Source organism: Typopeltis vanoorti, chromosome 5 (genome assembly GCF_054136105.1).
Source record: "Typopeltis vanoorti isolate ZY-2024b chromosome 5, IOZ_Tvanoo_1.0, whole genome shotgun sequence".
NCBI classification, from domain to species: Eukaryota; Metazoa; Arthropoda; class Arachnida; order Uropygi; family Thelyphonidae; genus Typopeltis; species Typopeltis vanoorti.
This window is the reverse complement of record NC_143553.1, coordinates 44,556,584-44,576,184: the sequence shown is the minus strand read 5'-3', so window position 1 is coordinate 44,576,184 and position 19,601 is coordinate 44,556,584. Positions and strand designations below refer to the sequence as shown.

The 19,601-nt window shown below is 35.9% G+C and overlaps 1 protein-coding gene across 1 annotated transcript in view; it reads right to left on the bottom strand.

The window, feature by feature from the left end:
* The window catches only part of LOC150106349 (protein slit-like), a 427,776-nt gene that overhangs the window by 338,896 nt on the left and 69,279 nt on the right, over positions 1 to 19,601 (bottom strand). Inside the window, exon 2 of the mRNA XM_090392392.1 lies at positions 17,871 to 17,942. Coding sequence (XP_090248518.1) covers positions 17,871 to 17,942 — 72 coding nt within the window. The remainder of the gene's footprint in view (positions 1 to 17,870; positions 17,943 to 19,601) is intronic.

The following is a 19,601-nucleotide window of genomic DNA, read 5'->3' as shown; positions in this document are numbered from 1 at the left end:
AGAAAAAGCCCTTTTCTTCTCAAGACGTTACTTAACAGCTGTACATGTGATGATAATCCTATACAAATCTACCAATCTACATTACTGTGGTGTGTCCCAAACATCTCCCTCAAAATGCTGGCTGCTGGCCAGAAGAGGTTGAGATTTTCCACCTAGTTGATAGCAGCCCGATCTCCAATCAAGTTGGGTGTTCGAATCCCGACATGAGAATAAATGTTCATGTGCCTTCTGGAGTGAGATCATCGCTTGCTTATTGAACGGCTGAAAATGGGTTGTTTAGTGGCAAGTGTAGGTTCCAGAGCAGGGCTTCCGGATTATGAGAACATAAATGAAAACTTAAAAAAATATATATAAACTAAAATTATTAGCCCCCCCCTCCTGTACTAATAGAGCACCTTTCATGTATGTGGAAGGGATTTACATAAAAAATTCTCCCATTTAATCACATTAATATAACTTTCCCATGTTTTGCTTTATGCCACTTCTATTAGGTATTCTCATGGATACTGTTCTTGTGAACTAGCTTCTCTTCCTATTTTTATTCCATTTACTTGATAAATTCTCTAATATTCTTCCTTACACTGCACATTCTTCAAATACCATAATGTGCATCTGAAATGCAGCAAATCAATTTATTCTTGGTTCACATGCCCACATAATATGCTGTGTTATAGTTTTTACAATATCTCGTGTGTACGATTGATTTAATTAGTTCATCTGTCAGAAAAACGTCCGTCTGCAAACGGTGGTTTTCCACCAAGTACTCCCAAAGTAGTTGACAATGAATACAAAGCCGTATTTGGACTCAAAACCAACTTCTCGGAGTCCTTTTTGTATATAATCGCATGATGTTTGTTAGATATTTTAAAATGGCGATCGGACTTGGGAAAAAAGTATATATGGACATTTGCATCAAATACAAATGGTAGTTGGACGTTTTAGTTATAGATTTGCTCATCTTTGCGGCTGCCCTTTTTTACATGCAGGCGCTTCTCCTGCAGAATCAGCAACAGATATCCTGGTATAGTATTTCTCATACTCCTTCACTGATGATCAAGGAGAAGCTCTTCCTATATCACATATGGCACACTAGAAACTAACCTCCCTGCGCCGGTTAAAAAAAATACTTGTGGATACTAGTATCTCTCAAGTTATTTAACTTTTGTCCAAGACCTATCCCTAGTTTATGTTGCTTTTTTGTTCATTCATCAGCTCCCACTAAAATATACCTTTACAGTTGAGATAGCCCTTATCTCGCTCATCTCAAAAATCTATACCATCTAAATTAGATGTTTGCCCTCACACTATTTACAAAGTAATGAATTCCAACAGCAACCTTCACCACCATTTATAAGTTTCCTTTATAAATGGATTATAAATTTTATTGTGCCTTTTGACTTTTGCCAAGAAGAAAAAAATGTTTTGAATAAAGTAGTAAAATTGCTCCATATATTTTTTATCATATGTCGCACAAATGCTTCTTAAACAAGTCATTATCCTAAAGGCTTTCTGCCGCATTCTGCAACCGGATGTTCATTTTTATTTCTCTGATCGTTTACCGTGTTGAGGATGGACTTTCTATCGCCTTAACTTCTTAACAAATACCAGAATACTCCTGAAGGCTCTGGTCCTTTGCCTTTTCAATTCGTTGAATACATCATTCTTATATATTCTCCGTGGACAGTAACGATTGAAGAATGTTACAGATCGAGTAAAAGGATTTTTCCTCAATCTCAGCTCAGCTAGAAAACATCCCCTGCACAAATTAGATGAGGAAAAAAAATAGAAGAGAGTCCCTCCCCGATCAAGAAAAAGTTAAAAGTTACCGTTTTTTGTTTTGGAATAATTGCATCTTTGGCTGGCCAAACCATGACCTCTATGGTTTCCAGGGCATCCCAAAAAATTGACTTTTTTCAGCTGTAGAAGTTACAGCTCATTTCACCAATGCTTATTCATTGGAGATTCTCGATCTGTCCTGGTAATGAATAGAACTCACAGGTTTGGAAAGTTCTGTTCATTATTAAGACTAATCATTACCCAGAACAGTGGTGCACCCAGAGGGGAGGGGCAAGGGACCCTGGCACCCTCAAAGAAAAGGGGAAAAACTAGAAAAAAAATCTTTTTCTAATTAAAACTCATTTTTTATTTATATTTGTGTCTTCATTTCTATACTACTTATGAATTAGCGGTCACATAAGGTGGGAATACTCTATAGCTCTATGGAATTACGTCCGCTGTGAACGCAAGGCGAAGTAGTGCTCGGGTGGACCGAACGTTAGAAATATTTTTATCCGTTCAACTCGGCTCCCCACAAGATTAAATCCCGAGTTCGCCACTGACCCAGAAACCTTAACAATTCCAAACTTCATCATACAGAACAGAGTTTATTAGCGAAGCTTTCATTCCTGTTTCTGCTTGAAATCTCTTCTGCAAGCACGTAATTATGCATCCGAGATTTTATCCGTAATTTTACCACTCTCCTGCAGACCAGCAACGTACTCATTTAAATTTCTGAATCGTCACACTATATACTACTCATCCATCCCCCTGCTCCCTTCCTCTGGAATAAGGTTCTTCCTCTCAGAGTATTTTCCCAAAAAATATAAAACATTTTAAAGAGATATCAGTAGCATGTTTTGTATGCAGCCTTTGAACGAATTACTCTCATTTAATAGAAAGAAACTTCGTGATTAAATTGCATATATTATGCATTCAGTATTCTCATTTCTTAAAAATAAATTAATTCATATCGTCGTTTACCGGGACGATAGAATTTTAATTATTCAAATGAAATATTTACAAGCAGTTAGTTACGAATCTTAATTAGATTTGTACATATTTTGTGAAATTAAAATTAGTACAACTCCATTTCCGAATAATCTTTCGCTCTTTCCCAAGCAAATCTGGATAGAAATGCTATTCCAGCTACAAAAATGTAAATGGAAAAAAAATCTTACTGTGAGAATGATTGAATTAATACTTTCTTCACAAAATCAAATTCTCATTATTGGGGGTGGATTTATTTGTTATTCATTACGGGGTTTATTTGGGAACAAGCAATTGGCGAAATAGAAACCTACCATTCAATATTCTCATGAATAGTGAAGTAACTTGAAATCTTATAGCACTGCTGTACGACACAATTCATAATTAATGGACTGAAACGAAATGCTGATTCTGTAAAGGAAGTATAACAAGCCTAATGAAGATTTTAGAATAAATAAAAAATATTTCAAATAACCAATTCAGTTTTATGACTGTCAAAAAAAACCCTTAATCCTAGAAACATCAAAAACAGGGAAAGAATAGCCAAGGGATAGTTTCCTAACTAATTCAGATTATTTCATCACAGTTTTAGGGGGAGGAGGGGAAATCAGTTCTTCGAAACACATGCAAGATGGAAACAAAAGTCAGTTTTTGAATAACAGTTTCTACACACATGCAAAAAAAAAAAAAAGTCAGAGTACTAATAGAAGGTGTTAACTTCCTGCTCCATTGTTCGCTCAACGATTACCGAAATATTACCAGGAAGTGCATCAAGAAAGGAAGTTGACAATGGACTTTTTTTTTTCTACCCCTTCTGAATTGGGTATATTGAAGTGCATTGAAAGTAACCCATAATATAAGCGACAAACATCTGCAGGAAGTCTGCGTGGTTTCCTAAAACGGGAAAAAAAAAGATCTGAAATGAATGTGTAGGTCTTCGGAATTTTGGCATCATAACAAAACGGAACTAGTCAAAAATTTATTTCTAAAAAGACTTTCTGGAAAAAGATTTTTCTATTGCTGATCTGGGATGCGCACTGCCAGTGACTACCAACTTATTTTTCTGTAGCCAACATAAAAACTGAAGCTACCATTGAGTAATTTTTTTTAAAACACTGCGCACAACATTGTGAGTGATCAATGTGCGGTTGACCGTTCCAGCAATTGGGATAAAAGTACACACAGCATTTCAATTCAGCAAATGCATTGACTAGGAATCTCTATTAACCCTAGCTTGTTTCACTGTACATTAAGTGAAGTTGGAATATGGTTTATCCTAATGTCGTGTGGCTAAATGTCGTAATGGAGGTTGTCCGTCATCTGTTAAGAGCGAATTGTTGAATGGAGTTCTGTGTTTGCAACAAGTGTTCCTACATGAAAATTCACTGCTTTGAGGGCACTTCGAATTACGATGTACTGTTGGTTGTGCTTAATGAGTGTCTGGATTGGCTCATTCATTAATGTTCTCAGAACTACACGAACATTTTCTAGCAACGTCAGTTTCATTGTAGCTAGATGAAGCAGTTTACTACACGGTGCTCTTGAAGTCCAGCTATTTACTGGTACACACCAAACAATATTCGTATAAGTTTGTAATTTATGTTAAATTAATAGAAATACGCAATAAATTATCGATTATTTTTTCAATTTTTGTCTGCTGTTAATGTACGGTGCTGGATGCTTTGCAGTTACAGTGCTGATTTTATAAATGTTAATTAAAAAACTGTTTTGTCGATATAAATGCTTTCGTTTTTTTTGTTTATTTATGTAATGTTTGATGCAACGTACAGTATTCGACAACATTAAACAAAATTGAATTTCATAGTTCGCCTAGTAGGTGGAATACCTTTACTGAATTGTGGAGTAGAGCACATTGGATGATATATGGAGCAGAGGAGATATCAACCTCATTTTTAAATTAGTATGTGTCAAGTCATGCTTTTGTATTTCCATTGCGAGTATAATACCAAAACGACCACAGTACACATGCAAGTTTAAATAGTCCTGCACGTAAGAAGTTAGGGTAATTTCTGCCAGTATATTCCGCTGTAAAACCATCTCATCATCCAGTTTTGAATTAAGGGTCATGGCAAGCCGAGAAAAATACGACTTAAAATAATTAAATCAACATCTCACTGGCAACAATCTAAAATTCACATCGAATCACGTAAAATTACATGCGATGTCAAGCTGAGGGGCTGGTGGGAGACAGTGATTGTGAGAACACCGAAATATAGCCTGAGAAGAACATATTAAGAGGAAAATGCAAGCTGCAGTCACATAGCAAATTCCAAGGGAGTGTCTTCATTTTATGACACGCGACCTCCCAATCAAAATTAACTATATTGGCTTATGACTGCACACTTCATTGCAGAATTGCCACTGGTCTCCCGTGTGTTCATCTGTACATAAATTTGCAGATTCACCTTTGTAACGCCTTTTCAATAAATTTCACCAGAATCCTCTCTTCAAAGTTATAGAAAATGGTGTTACAAAAGGGAACATTAGAGAAAATCCGCAGCTCTAGTTGTATGTGTTCGTAACTTGCCTTTATCGAAGGACCTCACCTCAAAAAAAGGTTGTTACCAGTTCAGCACTATGGGTATCTAATAGATAATCCAGACTCCTGCATTAGAGACCAAACGTGATACTTCTTAGCGGCTTCAAGCCTCCAATGAGCAGTCTCATATCGGATGAAGACCATCTGCGACCTAAATCTGAGTGCTCCGGTGACATTTTACAAGCAGTCGTCAATTCGCTACTCAATTTTGAATGGAGGAGAATATAAAGGCAGCTGACAGAGGTACGGACGTCTTAATTTTCTAGCTATTACGCAGGAGTGAGGAAACAACACTTTATTCATAGATGATATAACAGTTGTCTTTTTTTCTTTAATTTCCTTTTAAAGCATAAATGTGAAGCCATGGATTTAATTCCATTCATATGATTCAATATTAACTAATCATACTGCACCATGTTCAACAAACAGCTCAAACGTTTTTCGAGTGTTGCCACAACGTATAAATAGCACTCCTCCAATATTATGCTCAAGAAAATATGCGTCACGAACATTAAAGAACACGCGCTACTAAAATTAATTCACGCAATCTTTGTCTGTTGTTACAAGTCATTAAAACGCTAGCAACCGAATCTACTGTTTGCATAAATGTTCCGATATTTCATTTCCAGCTAAATAAAAGAGCGGAACTCACAATGCAAGTGAAAGGCTCGTGAGAAGCCAGACCCCATTTGTGGCTCATCGAAGGAGAGAGAGAAGGAGAAGGAAAAAAAGAAGAAAAAAATTCCAAATTATACTACCCGTCATCAACTCAGTTCTCGGAAAGCGTAAAGTGACTTCTCATCGAGCTCGCGTATCTTCAATGACGGTTTTCAAAAGGCCACCACGGAGGTCGAGGCGTCTATAGCTGAGGGAGAGCATGCAAACTTCCGTGACTCGAGTAAATTGCGCTAATTGACAGGCCAGCTTTGCCGACGATATTCTACGGTCATCTTTAAGATGTCTGCTGATGGATATCCGTCTCGTGCAACCTTAATTACCCTCGTCCACAGTGTTTTCTATGGCAACTGTGAGGGAGAATTATTAGTGGGAGTGACCAACCGAGCAAGGGGGCACTTCAAGTTCGCGTGATGGCACAAGGCACCGGGAGACATTCACAGAGGCCCTCCGCCAGCACGAGATTCTACGATGACCCTTATTCCAACGACAGTGGGTGCCGGTAAAGAAAGAGAGATAGAGATGGGGGGGGATAGAATAAGTGGCTGTGCATTAAGAGACAGCGCTAATGACGAGAGTTTTAAGACTGTTTCCGAGGATATTTCCTTAATGAGGTACTCATGTGCCCATAAAAGGGGAAATATTTGCAATCCCGGTGACCTATTATTACACCACATTGAACTGCGTGTAATCTCTGTCAGACCGCCTCCCTTCATTAAAGAAGGCATCGTTTTGAGGGAAGAATAGCAAATATTTAACAGAGAAAAATTAGTGTTCCTTTTATCCTTTACAGAGATGAGTTTTCTTTTTGCGGAGCGCTAACCCACTCTTCGTGCTTTTATCTCGACGGTCCATGAAGTCTTACGAACCCGATTTTAACATGGAACACCGAACATCTCTCTCTCGTCAGAATTTTAACCATCCCCTTAACACTAGTATAATGGGATAATCGTAGAAAGTTACTTGGCGAGTGAAATTCTTTAAAAGTAAGTTGCTTCCCTCTTTGAAGTCTGAATAAAAGTTGCTAATTTGGATTCCACGTATTGATGTTCTTGCCTTAGGAACTGCAACGTCAGAAACAAAACACAAAAAGTATTAAACTATATTTTAATTAATGAAGCGAGATCAGTCCAAGTCTTTATCATAGTATTTAACCTTATTAAAAAAAGAAAGAATACATAATATCTGTTTTATTTCGCTTCGACATTTTATAATCTTCGAAAGTAATCAGAGATGGAGTTGTAAACCTTCTTAAACCTGAGTTGCTTCGTATTCAAGCATTACAGTGCCTTTCAAGCACAAACTATTGTGTACCCTGAGTTTCTTGCCTACTTTCCGATGAAAATCAGTTCGAAACAGCGAACTTTATGTGATATAAATCAACTCAAAATATCACTGGAAAAAAAACAGTGCATGCACTGATAAACGACAATTTTCAAAACAGCACAATATTAAATATCTGAAATGATAATCACAAAAAATGTAATCGGGCATGAATGGTTGCATTGTACTCAGCTACGTCACCAAGACAGAGTTCAACTTCACCTTCACTTTCCTTTGTGATAAAGAAAGTTGCCTCGAACGAAACCACTCACCAATAGACGTTATTTTGGTTAATGCTTTAAGCCGAAAGATGACGAAGGCGAGTATGTCGCTATATGTTTGTCCTTTCGTGGCAGTATTAGCATATTTCCAAGGATAATAATCGTAAAAGAAACTACGCTGTTTCAGCTTTCATCTAAAAGATATTTTTGCAATCGTAAAAGTGGCTTGTGGGAATCAACATTCTTATTGAAAAACGTAGTTAATCTAATGTAGGTGGAAGCACTTTAATAAATAACTGTCTTATACAAATGTTTTTTTTTAATGAATTATGCGTGTTGAGATATACTATAACAGGGCCACTAGTAAATGAAATATTTAATTTAATACAAAACTTGCTTTATGAATTACGTCATTAAATGTTGTTCTCACCAGACTCCTTTTAAGGGAAGGGATGGATGGTTAGAATGTCATTGTTCTAAGGAACATTAATATTGAACCTCGTATATATTGAGAATTGTTGACATTCTGAGAGGAAGGGGAGCTTCATCCTGCTTTGTGATATCCGCCAACTCACCGCCATTTTGTCTGCTAACCTTCCTAAGTCAAAAAAAATATGACGATTCAACAGAAGTCATATTTTGTCAAGTATAATTAAATTTTTATGTTCGAATACCAAAGTTTCATCAAGTATACTTTTCTGAAACTTTTTTTGTAAAAATTGTTTTGGACCATTTTTTATTGGCGATATAATATACTTCTACCTACACATACCGACCACTGAATTAGAAAGCTTTATGCAAATACGTAAACGTCGCTTTACGCAGCGTATATGCAAAATTCTTGGTCATTGCGTAACCAAATATTTTGCATACCCTCCCTTGCGCTTCTGCTAACTGCTTTAGGAGAACGTGTACAAAAACCCAAAGATCGATTAGTTTTCAATTAGGAGGATTTTGTCAGCTTCTAAACTATACAGAGAGAGAGGGGACGAAATCTATTTGCTCTCTGAGGTTTTGTTCTGGCCATCGGAAAAAAAATAGAAATTGTACAAAAGTATTCCTAATGCTAAAATCAAAGAAAAATGCCCACATCATATCATAATTGATGTACTAGAGTTTATGACCTCATGATATGAGAGTATTTAGATTATCGACAGGGTTAAATCCAAGAGGCTTCTGTGAATAGTGTATGAAACTGCATGTTCCAAGAATTTTTTCTTTATTCTAGAGTGCATTCAGAGGAACAATTCCTTTCTCCAAAACAGTTGGTTGAATTATGGAACAGTTTCTTTTTTCATTTTTTTTTTTTTTTGCGATTGAAAGATTATCGGCCTATTATACATTAGTACTCAGAGTGTTAAGGTTTATTTTAGCAGAACGAGTGCAAAGAAAACTTTAATACTCCAGTTATTTTCCGTGTCTTATTCGTTTTTTTTTTTGTCATTTCTTATTCTTGAGAGAAACGAAAGAACAGGTTTGTACAGATATATTTTGAATCATGAAACAGTTTTTTTTTTGTTGTTGTTTTTTGCGATTGAAAGGTTATTGGCCAATTATACATTAGCACTCTGAGAGTGTTAAGGATTTTTTTAAAATACATTTTTATTATACTTTTTTACACAGTCCGAATACCTGTGACCAAACGTGAAACTTTTTTAAGCCACTTCTGGCTTCTAATAAACAGAGAGGTGGCCTCTCACCTAAAGATAATAACAAACATCTCTACCTACTGCGGGATTAGAGCCCACTACTTATCACGATATACTAACCACTCGGCCAACCAGGCCACAGTCTTGGTAAATATCAAACAAGTGATGCTGCAGAATAATTAAAGGCTGATTGCTGCAAGTGCTGATTAAATGTCATGGGTATTCCGAGACTAGCTTGATTCTATTCCAAATGTTTGAGCGCACTTACGCAGTTGTTAAGATCCCCCTGCCACTCGCATTCTTCTTTTTTTACAGCATTTTGGAATTTATATTCAGTGAACTTCATCTCTAAAAGATGATTCTGGTTCTTTATCATTCTCATCTCATACGGAAAGACTATCATTTGGTCCTTCTTATGGTACTTAACTACATCTCAGTATTGGACTCTTCTCTTTCTTGTTTATAAACCTCCTTCTGGCCATCTACTCTAAGAAAAAATCTCCTTTCACCGCACAGTTTTCTCTCACAAACAATTGACTCGATTTCTTTTTCTTAAACTATTTCTTCGTGACCGTATCAACCAGTGAAACAGACCCCTACTTACTTCCGATGTCCAATAACATTGATCCTTGATGCAGTGTTTATTACCGTCACGTTCTACTTGTGCGTCTCTTCTTAAGAACCGTACACAATAAAATTACAAAAAAAAAGTAAATAAAATACAAGAAGCGGACAGTTTTGATAGAAAATTCCCTTTTTTGGCATCACACGAGTCAAGTTGTTTACTCCTTTCCTGAAAGGATTCAAAAGGTTTCTTTGATATAGCACCTAAGACAATTCGCCGTGTGTGTTTTAGGATGTGACAAGTGTGAGGGGCTTGGAACGGAATAAGAATGTCGTTTCTTCTGAAACATCTTTCGTGACCTGGGTTCTCGATAGATACATTATCAAAAAATAGGCATTCCAAACTTTCTACCGCTGTCCAGTTAAAGATATCTTGTTGGTATTCAGAAGCACGTGACCCGCAAGGCACATACCTGACTCGACAGCTGAAGTGGTCAAAGTTTCTTGACAGAAAGGGAAGTTTCTATTTTGTCATGCGTTCCAGATGTATATGAAGGAAATAAAATAAAGTCTGCATGGAATGTGTCAGAAAGGAGAGGGGAAAAAAAAGCATTTCCACTTGGAATATTCCCTTTAAAACCATCATGTACATGCGACATATAAGAAGAGACGCACAACACGAATACCTATCAGATGGTGCCATCATAATCATGGAGAATATTAAAGGCTTTAAAATTTTTGTCCGTTATTAGTTCATAGAACACAAGTAGATGCGAACTTCACTTCTTATGCTAGGAGAAATGAATGTAGCCAAAAAATATTAATAACAGAAAGAAAAACAATCAAGAATGGCTTCAAGTATGGCCAGAGGGGGTCCGACTATAAAAATATATCCGATAATAAAAACAGACCGTTAAAAAAATGGGAGGCGAGGTAAGGAAAGAATAAGATGAGAAACTAATCAGAACCTCTTTCCTTCATCGTTAAAATATGTTAAGAGAAAGGCCGCTAACACTCTTCACTTGTCTGGAATCTTGAGTGACAGCGACAGTTAGCACACCTTTATAAGGGAAATTGAGATGAGAAAAAGGCGCCGTGACCAGAAAGAGGGGAAAAATTTTTAAAAGGATATTACACGGCTCAAGAGGTTTCAATGAGCCGGTTCTTGTTTGCGTTCCGCAGCTGGAGTATAATTAATTAGCGTAAAGACGTCCATCTCTCCATAAAACGTAAATCACACTTCGTGGGTCTTTAGTTGAGGAAAGAGAAGAAAAATATTTTAAGTAACTGCTTGCTTGACTTGCGGTTCTGTTTAAAGGGCTCTGCTGCAAAATTCTTGGCCATTATATTGTTTTAATTTATTATCTTGCGAGGAAGTATTGACTTTGAAATAACCTTCGGAAAGAACGAGTTCGTTGAACAATCTACTTTGGTCAGTAACGTGTAGACAGAAAAATGGAAAGAGGAAATATTCAGCTTTCTTTGACAGTCAACATCGGAATCAAGCCAATGGCGAAATATTCCAAAAATGCAAGCAAAAGGTTTAGTTGCTTAAAAAGCATACACACGATGGGAATTTTTAAGCGTACTATGAAGAAAAGTTTTGTTACATACTCATGTACTAAAACATTCTCACTGCCCAGACTATTTCCGAAGTTTCAGACCGCACGATAGCCGGAAACAGTGTTCACTTCATCAAATGAAGAAAATTATTCTCTTTTTGTATGATAAAGGTTGGTTGGTCAGGTTAGCCTTAAATTTTTCGCCTCCTACACATATTGGAAGATTGGTAAACTCATGGATTTTAGTTGTTCTGCAACATTTGTGTTTGGCTCATTTACCATATTAGCAAAACACCATTATCGCATACTTAATAAGGCTCCATTATCCCTTTGTTTACAAAAGTATTCATCATCTCTCCGAAGTCCACTCAACTCCTCAATTTTAATTTGAAGAGGAACGCAGGGAAAATGGTTACAGCACAGCGAATGTTATCCTGCAATGCGATATTGAAATTTAAAATATTTATCGTTTCACTTTGCTAACCACGTGCGATTGAAATTATTCATGTCAGAGAGTAACGCATAATACGCATTACTGATGTCTCTCTCTATATTGAATCTTGAGGTCTGTAATTAATGTGTTCCTCAACGCTACGGAATCAAGCGACTTTGATAATCGATTGTAGAATAAGCTCTTTTCAGTAATATGCAGAATGTATAAGCTCGTATTACACATTACCTCAAAAATGTGCATGATTTCTGAACTGGAATTTACTCTACTTTTAGACGTTTTCGTGGTGGTGGGGGGGGGGAGGTATTCATGCAACGTACTTTCTACCAATATCAAAACACTGAATGAACTGAAAGAAAGCATTCGTTAAGCCATTGCATCAATGAATATGCATGACTGTCTTACTTAGGACTTGACAGAGGTTTCAATACAAGCTGAATATTTTCCGTGTTGCTAGTGGTTTGCTCATGGAACACTTGAAACAAGCAACTCATCCGTTGATACTTGTTCCTGCTAATGGGGTTATTTGCCATCCTCGAAGTCGCTTTGGAGATAAAAGGCATTCATTATCGGTGAGATAAACGTTTATCAAAGACACCAAGTACTATTGTTCAGAAAGTAAATTATAAGGTTTATTATAATTCTCGGATCTCAACACACACACAGAATATACCCTTTGAGAATACTGTTATTTTAGTAAAACGGAAACAAAGAATTTCCATTGGATTATTGAGAACTGAACGTCAAGACAACTAGCTAATGCCAGGAAATTTCTTCTAGCAATTTCCTGGCATGTTCACAAATGAATTCCGAGTTGTATTTAGGAGGGAGCTTAAAATTTCCAGTTTGAAATTTGAAACCTGCTTACACAATTTCTGTTCAAAAGGCGTAAAAAATGCTTATCAGCTCTTTAATGAGATTTGAATCCATGCTTTTTCGGACAACGTATGACCTTCTTACTGTGCCACGTAACTGAGATCTTTCTGAAGGATCGAATTCCACCGTGATACGGGATAAGTAAAAAAACTTTCTAGATAAGCTGGTATATTTAGAAATTTGGTTTTCCTTCATAAAAATTAGTAAACAAAATTCATTTTCGCCGTTCTTCCTTCCCCTCAGTGGGAACCAGAAGTAACAAAAACAGTAAGCATTCTGGTTTCTGAAGAACAGCGTTTTGTAATCCTTATTTCATCCTCAGTCGTAATGTTTTCGCTCCTTAATTAGTTCGTAAGAGACTATACTCGTCCACCTGTGCTCTAACTGGCATGTAGAAGTGTTACCTTCACTAATTTCTATTAGAAACTTGCTCATTGACAAGACACCTATGGGCAACGTCAAGGATCTGTGCGCCTTCTAGTGCCGAATTTACAATTTACACATTTCTAAATTTACGCAAGGTTTCACTGCAGCATCGGATTGACTTCTAGTAAAACAGCAACATGGAAATGTACTCTCGAACCATATCAGCTATCAAGGATATGAAGCAAAAATTGAATTATTCGTGTATATATAATTCGTGAAAGGCAGTTTTCGTATAAAAACTTAAAGGTATTATAAAATACGAGTGAAGAAATGTATATACGACTAAATCGGTCCAAATTCTTTAAGGGATGGAAGGACCCTGACTCTATCTCGAAACGTACGTCCAAATTTTTTTTTTAATTTTAAAACCAAAATTAGAACTATTTTAGAGGAATAAAATCTACTTTCATAGCATGGGAACAAAAACTATACACGAGAATAAGAAAACAAAACAATCTGGGTTTGGCATGTATCACGAATTAGATAAAAGTGACGTGGGTTGAATTTTATATCACTTTGTCGAATATCGGTAATATTTTTCATATTATTATGTCATTTTATTTAATTAAAAAGTTTCCGATTACCAATCATTTTTGCTAGAAGGTAGGACAGCAAACCTTATCCGAAATAAACAAACCTCTCAGGGTTTTGGATAATTATCTTTCTAAATATTCATTTCATCTACTTGTTTTTTTTTCGGTCACTAATGATTAAGTTGATGAATAAAATGATAGTAATGGGACTGCATCTTTATTCTATCCCGTCAATATTTTCTGCTAAAATAATAAAGAACTTAAAAAAAAAATAGCCGAAGGAGCAATGCTCTCATTGGTCCCCTTCCCAAATTTGAATAATAGTGACACGGATGCTTGTAAAACTCCCTATAACCTTGGAAATTTACTAATTGTCAAAAGAAAGATATTGCGTGAACTTTCAGTAAAAAGAGTTTAGAAAGGCAGCATGCAGCGATAATGCTCAGGGAACAGGTTTGATTGCTCAATCTGAAAACTTCGTAGCTGTTCATGACCCACGTATTAGATTCAGATAAGACAGAAAATAAAAATAAATTTGTTATAAAAAAATATTTTTATCCAAAAATGATACTTTAAGTAAAATCATTAAGTGATCTTAATGATCTATAATAAAACAAACGCTGAACTCATGAGGCTTTTGCACTTTTTCTGACATTGTGTACGCTTCTGTGTCTTTCGTCTTTACTTCTTCGCGAAAAACTGAATTTCGGGATGCAAAACTGTCACCAACTAATTAATTTAACTGGAGAGAGAGACGACTTAATGAAAGTTCATTCTTATTTTTGACAGGTTTTGAGACAGCTCTTTCCAAAGAACAGACGAGTATCCTATCCAAAAAAAAAAAAAGTAGTTCAATAACAGAATTCTACGTCGTCCACAATATTCATTAAATAAAATCCACTGGAATAAGATGCTCGAAACTATCCACATCACTCACAAGGAAATACTTTTTGCATTCAACTTAGGATCTGTAGTTATCTAGCGAGCATCACACATAATTCAAAAGAATAAAAGTGGCATGGAAGCAAAATACGCTCTTAGGGCAAATGTTAAATACGTGCTGCGTGGTCTTCGAACTATTCTATATTTGTAGGATAAACATGTCTTTTGCAACTGGCTGCGAAACACAAAAAAGCACCAATTCCTTCTCTTGTGGATGTAATCAGCACAATGGCAGCAAATCACAGGAGCACCAGCTGTCCGTGACTCTGTAGTGTTGGCGCAATGCTAGCGGAATTTTTATTCAAATACATTCAACTCTAGTAAGAAGTGAATGCTTGAATTCCATTAAAGGACAAGTTTGCCGGCTGTGGCGCAATATGACCTTTTCGCTTGTCCACTCACGACAGACGGTTTACCATTAAGTAGCTTCATTTCAGTGGAAATAGTTCGTATTGCAAATATCAAGGATCACTTATCGAACTTAAAATCTGCTGTTTTACTTCTCTTCCAGGCGTCATCAGAAGACCGCTGGGGTACACACTTTACTCGACTTCGATTAGATTTTATTCTTCTTTGTTTTGTTTTAATTATTTTCTACTAGTTTTGTTTTCCGTCATATTTAATAGAAATCTTCGCAATATATAAAGATTTTTTAATAATTGAAACACATGCCATCTTTTTCAGATCTTTCTTTGTGCGTTTTGCATGATGAGTAGAAGTAGCGATCTCAAAAACGTACTTGAAAAACGTTAATGAACAGAATTGCATTGTGATGAAGGTCAACTATTTATATTATTCAGAACCGCGTATGAATTTTTGATGGAGTATTTCAATTCTGAGTCTTGCATGAGAAAGAAATAGATGTAAGACGTTCCTGGAATAAGTACGACAAGAATTTTTCCAAACAAAACAATTGAAATCAGATAATGTATTTCAAATGAAAAGTAATAGATTTTTATTATTGAATATTGAAAATTACGAGCCTTATATTTTTACAACTCATTGCATTGACAATACGATTTAGTTCATTCGTTTCCACCGTTGAATTCATTCATCGTCAGTGCTTCAGAAAAACTAGGATCAAATTCAAAGATAATCAGATAAGTCGCCCATATTGAGAATTTCCAAGTTTTCGTAGGGAAGCTGAAAAAAAAAGTAGATACACAGATTTGGGGGGAGGGAGAAGAATGCTTGCGCTTTCAGTTCACTTTAGAAGGAAGAAATACACTTGGAAAGTGTTTTAGAGATCTACAATCCCTCAGCTAAAACATGTTCCATGTGCATTTCTGTCATAGGTCAAAATAAGAATCCAAAGAAAAATGTTTTCTATTAATTTAAGAAAACGATTTTTAAAAAGGAAACTGCAATTTTTATTATCTGTGCGTATCCAATAGGATAAAAAAAGTTTAAACCCTATTCTTTTTCACATAGGGTTACATGATCATTTCCAACTACTTGGTTTCCTATAAAACTTCAGAAGTTTCCATGTGCAATGAGTTGGAGGAGAATAATGAATGATCGATATAACTTAAAAAGGACAATTTCTACTTTACCTATAAAATCAGTCTGCCTGATTAGAAGGCCAACGAATGGTTTGCACTATAGAGCTCAGTCCACAATCGTTAGTTCGCTAAGCCTGCATAACTCGTAGCATGAGTGGTCATGGCATTGTACACGTAAAAGACCAGATCTCAAAAAAAAAAAAAAAAAAAGTCCAGATATTCGACCTTTTCTGCTATTTTTGATTTAGTATTCCACTAAATTAATTTACAGATCTGGTATAAAACACTTTTTTTTTAATAAAAACATATTCGAAACCTATACGAAGTCTTTCATGACATTCTTCAATAATTAGTCGGTAGCCATCTTAGATACTACATACTTTCTAAACAGGAACTGCGTAGTAGTTTTGGATTTTTGAGATCTCACTGTACCAGTTGGGACAACTGTCTCTTTGGAGACAGTTGTCCCAACTGGTACAGTGAGTCACATCAGTATCATCAGTCTCTATTATGTGATTTTTTTTTCTGCCTCTATGATGTGATTTCATTCATGCAGAATGAACGCGAACGATTTGAACGGTTTCAAAGATGCTTTCAAAAATTAATAATTACATTTACATCATCGGAAGGAGAACTTCAAAATGCTTTCATACATTAGATGCAGCTCAACCAATTCAGATTCAATGAGTAACTCGAGTCGATGTTCTGAAAGAACATCGACTCCAGTTGCTCATTGGATCTACGGATGAAGGAAATGTAGTTCTTTTATTGTTCGATGGCTTTCTTTCTGGGGTCGTGTCTTATTCTTTCTTTCTTCTAATCTAATTTTTCTATCCAAAGATTTCATACGCATCGAAAGTCCATGTTTCAGAATAACTCAAACATAGAAATTGTTCCCAATTAATCCCCCCCACCCACCCTAGCATCTTCAATACGATTGAATGTGAAAAAGTTCAATGCATACGTTTCCGATTAGAATGCCAAAATACCGCTGAACTCTGTTTCTGCACTTGCTCATCTCGGCTGAACTTTCTGTAGAAGCATCAGATGTCTGAAAATCTTTCGTGCCACTCTCAATTACAACATCAAGTGCAGACTAAAAGATCTGCTAAAAATTAGCTTAGTAGTAAGAATTTAATATAGTAGACATGGAAAGAAAGACCATAGAATTAAGATGTGTATTCTTAATTATTACTCAAAATCTTTCAAATGATGCAAGAGTCAGTTCTGCATTATGTTTAGTCTTCTTTTTTTTTAATAAAGAAATTTCTCAAACCTTTCAAGATCATTCGCATCTGTATTATAAAATATTGGTAATTTTGCTCTTTTACTGAGGATAAAGACCATGATAGTGTCTTTAGATTCTCTTTCTTCAATACTTATGACCAGCATATTTTTTACATACATTCTGATTTAAGCCAAAATTTATATTTGCCAACCTCGGAAAAATTAGGATTTGGTTTAATTTCATTATGAGAGGTATTAGCTGATTGACTTTGGCTTCCAACAAAGCCAAGTAGCCATCCAAGTTCATACACGAGTGAAAATAGTTCCAACCTCACTTAGAATAGCAAAACAAAATCTTTAAAATAAAAAAAAATAAGAACAATAAATGGAACCAGATGCGAGATCTTTCTTAAAATAATATCACATCTTGAGAAGAAGACTTCTAAGAAAATACTGATTTTGGTTTCTTTGAAACTAACTTGACAACGGATTCTTTGTAAGGTTAAAATCGTATCTACACTAAAGAATAAAAAAAAAAAAAACATGTAAATCTAATAACCATAGAAGACAAAAAAAATAAAAAAGAGACTTACAATATCCTTAGCTTTTTCATTGCTGCAAAGTCATCTCCCCTTATCACAGTGATATTGTTCCCTTCAAGATTTCTGCAAAGAAATAAAGTGAAGTATGAAACAAGGGTTTGCAAAGTACGATTGAAACACAAATTATTCATAAAGCTACGATAAGTCACACACAGCTGTGGGATGGCTGCGGGGCCTGCAGACATTCCACAACGTAATGAAGTATTAATCATTCAGGAGATTACTTTGTCTAAGGTTTGTCGTCGTGAAATATTTTACTGCTCGCTCACTCTCCGCTCCCTCTGGTCATCTCGCTGAGTCCGGGTGTGTCGGTAGTGCCCTCTACAATTTTCATTGGTCCCACAGGAGGGGCCTGCATGAACACGTTTTGCTTCTTTGCTGACAGTGGGACATAAAACTTGTCCATAGTCTATATTTACGGGCATTGGAAGGACGTTAGGCCTACGGAAACCTCATAAATACATAACCCCAGGGCAAATGCACGAAACTACAAGTAACTGCCCACGAACTTATTCTTCGATTTTTTTTCTTCCCCCATCTTACAAGAAGAATGGGTAGTTCAGGAGCTAACAGAAAGGGAAAAAGGCTAGTTACAGTGCAGGATTTTTCCCCCATTTTCGAACTATCATTAGGCCAAACTAAATGACCACTTGTGTAAAAATTGATCTGTATTAATACAGATCAAATTTTAAGTGTGAAATTAGCATCAAACAAGTGCAGAATCTGATTTCAAAACTTCATTAAATAAGATTTAATGTGGTTTAGTTATAAATTTGCAATTACAATTAATAGTTCGCCTACAGGGAACACTGGAGTTGATTGCAATAGCTACCGACTGCTGAATACAAAGACGATTATATAATCAAAGATTTCTTTCCCCCACCATTCATCATTCACACCTGCTTCGATTACTATGTAAAATATAAAATGATAGTGAAAGAACGTATCGAGAAAGACTTTTTCTTAGACTGTCGAAATTAGCAAAAATTAATCTCTACAGCTCGTAAAATTAGTATATGTAAAAATAGACTGAAGATTAATTTTATTTTTACCAGCAATAACTGGTTGTCAAGTCCTCATTTAACTGTTATGGCAAAAAGTTTATTATATTTTAAAATTTAACATGAAGGATGCAATGTCGCATTCTAGTACATGAATGGTGATGACTCAAATCATCTGAGAACTGGTTTGCAATATCATCAAACACTAACTTGCAATATTAACACTAAGTCTTTTAACTGGCGTAGTTCTGGGCGAGCTAGATGGTACTCCGATACAGATAAAAATATCAATTCACTAAAAAAGTGTTTTCCAAGAAATGAGTGAATAACAAGAATAGAAGTTCTATCATAGAAATCGGAATATTGATAAGTTTAAGAATCCAGATTTTTCACAGACATAACTGCTTAACTTGCAAATTTCCATAATTTTTCTCTAGTCCCTCCCCCCCCCCCCTCAGTTAAAAGTATTGGAGCTGCAAATATACAATAAAGACCACTCACGAGAAATTCTAATTGTCATCATTGACAAATCAACGCCAGTCAAAGTATTCTGTGCGTGCTATACTACTAAATGCACTCAACCACTTCAGACGAAATGAGCTACTGAAAAAAAATTTTTTCCCTGTGGCAGCAACAAAATTTGTTCTTTAACGTTCAATTTTCTCCACACTAAGTTCTTTCTATATCGGAAAAGTGAAAGATGCAGCTGTTGTGTGGTTGC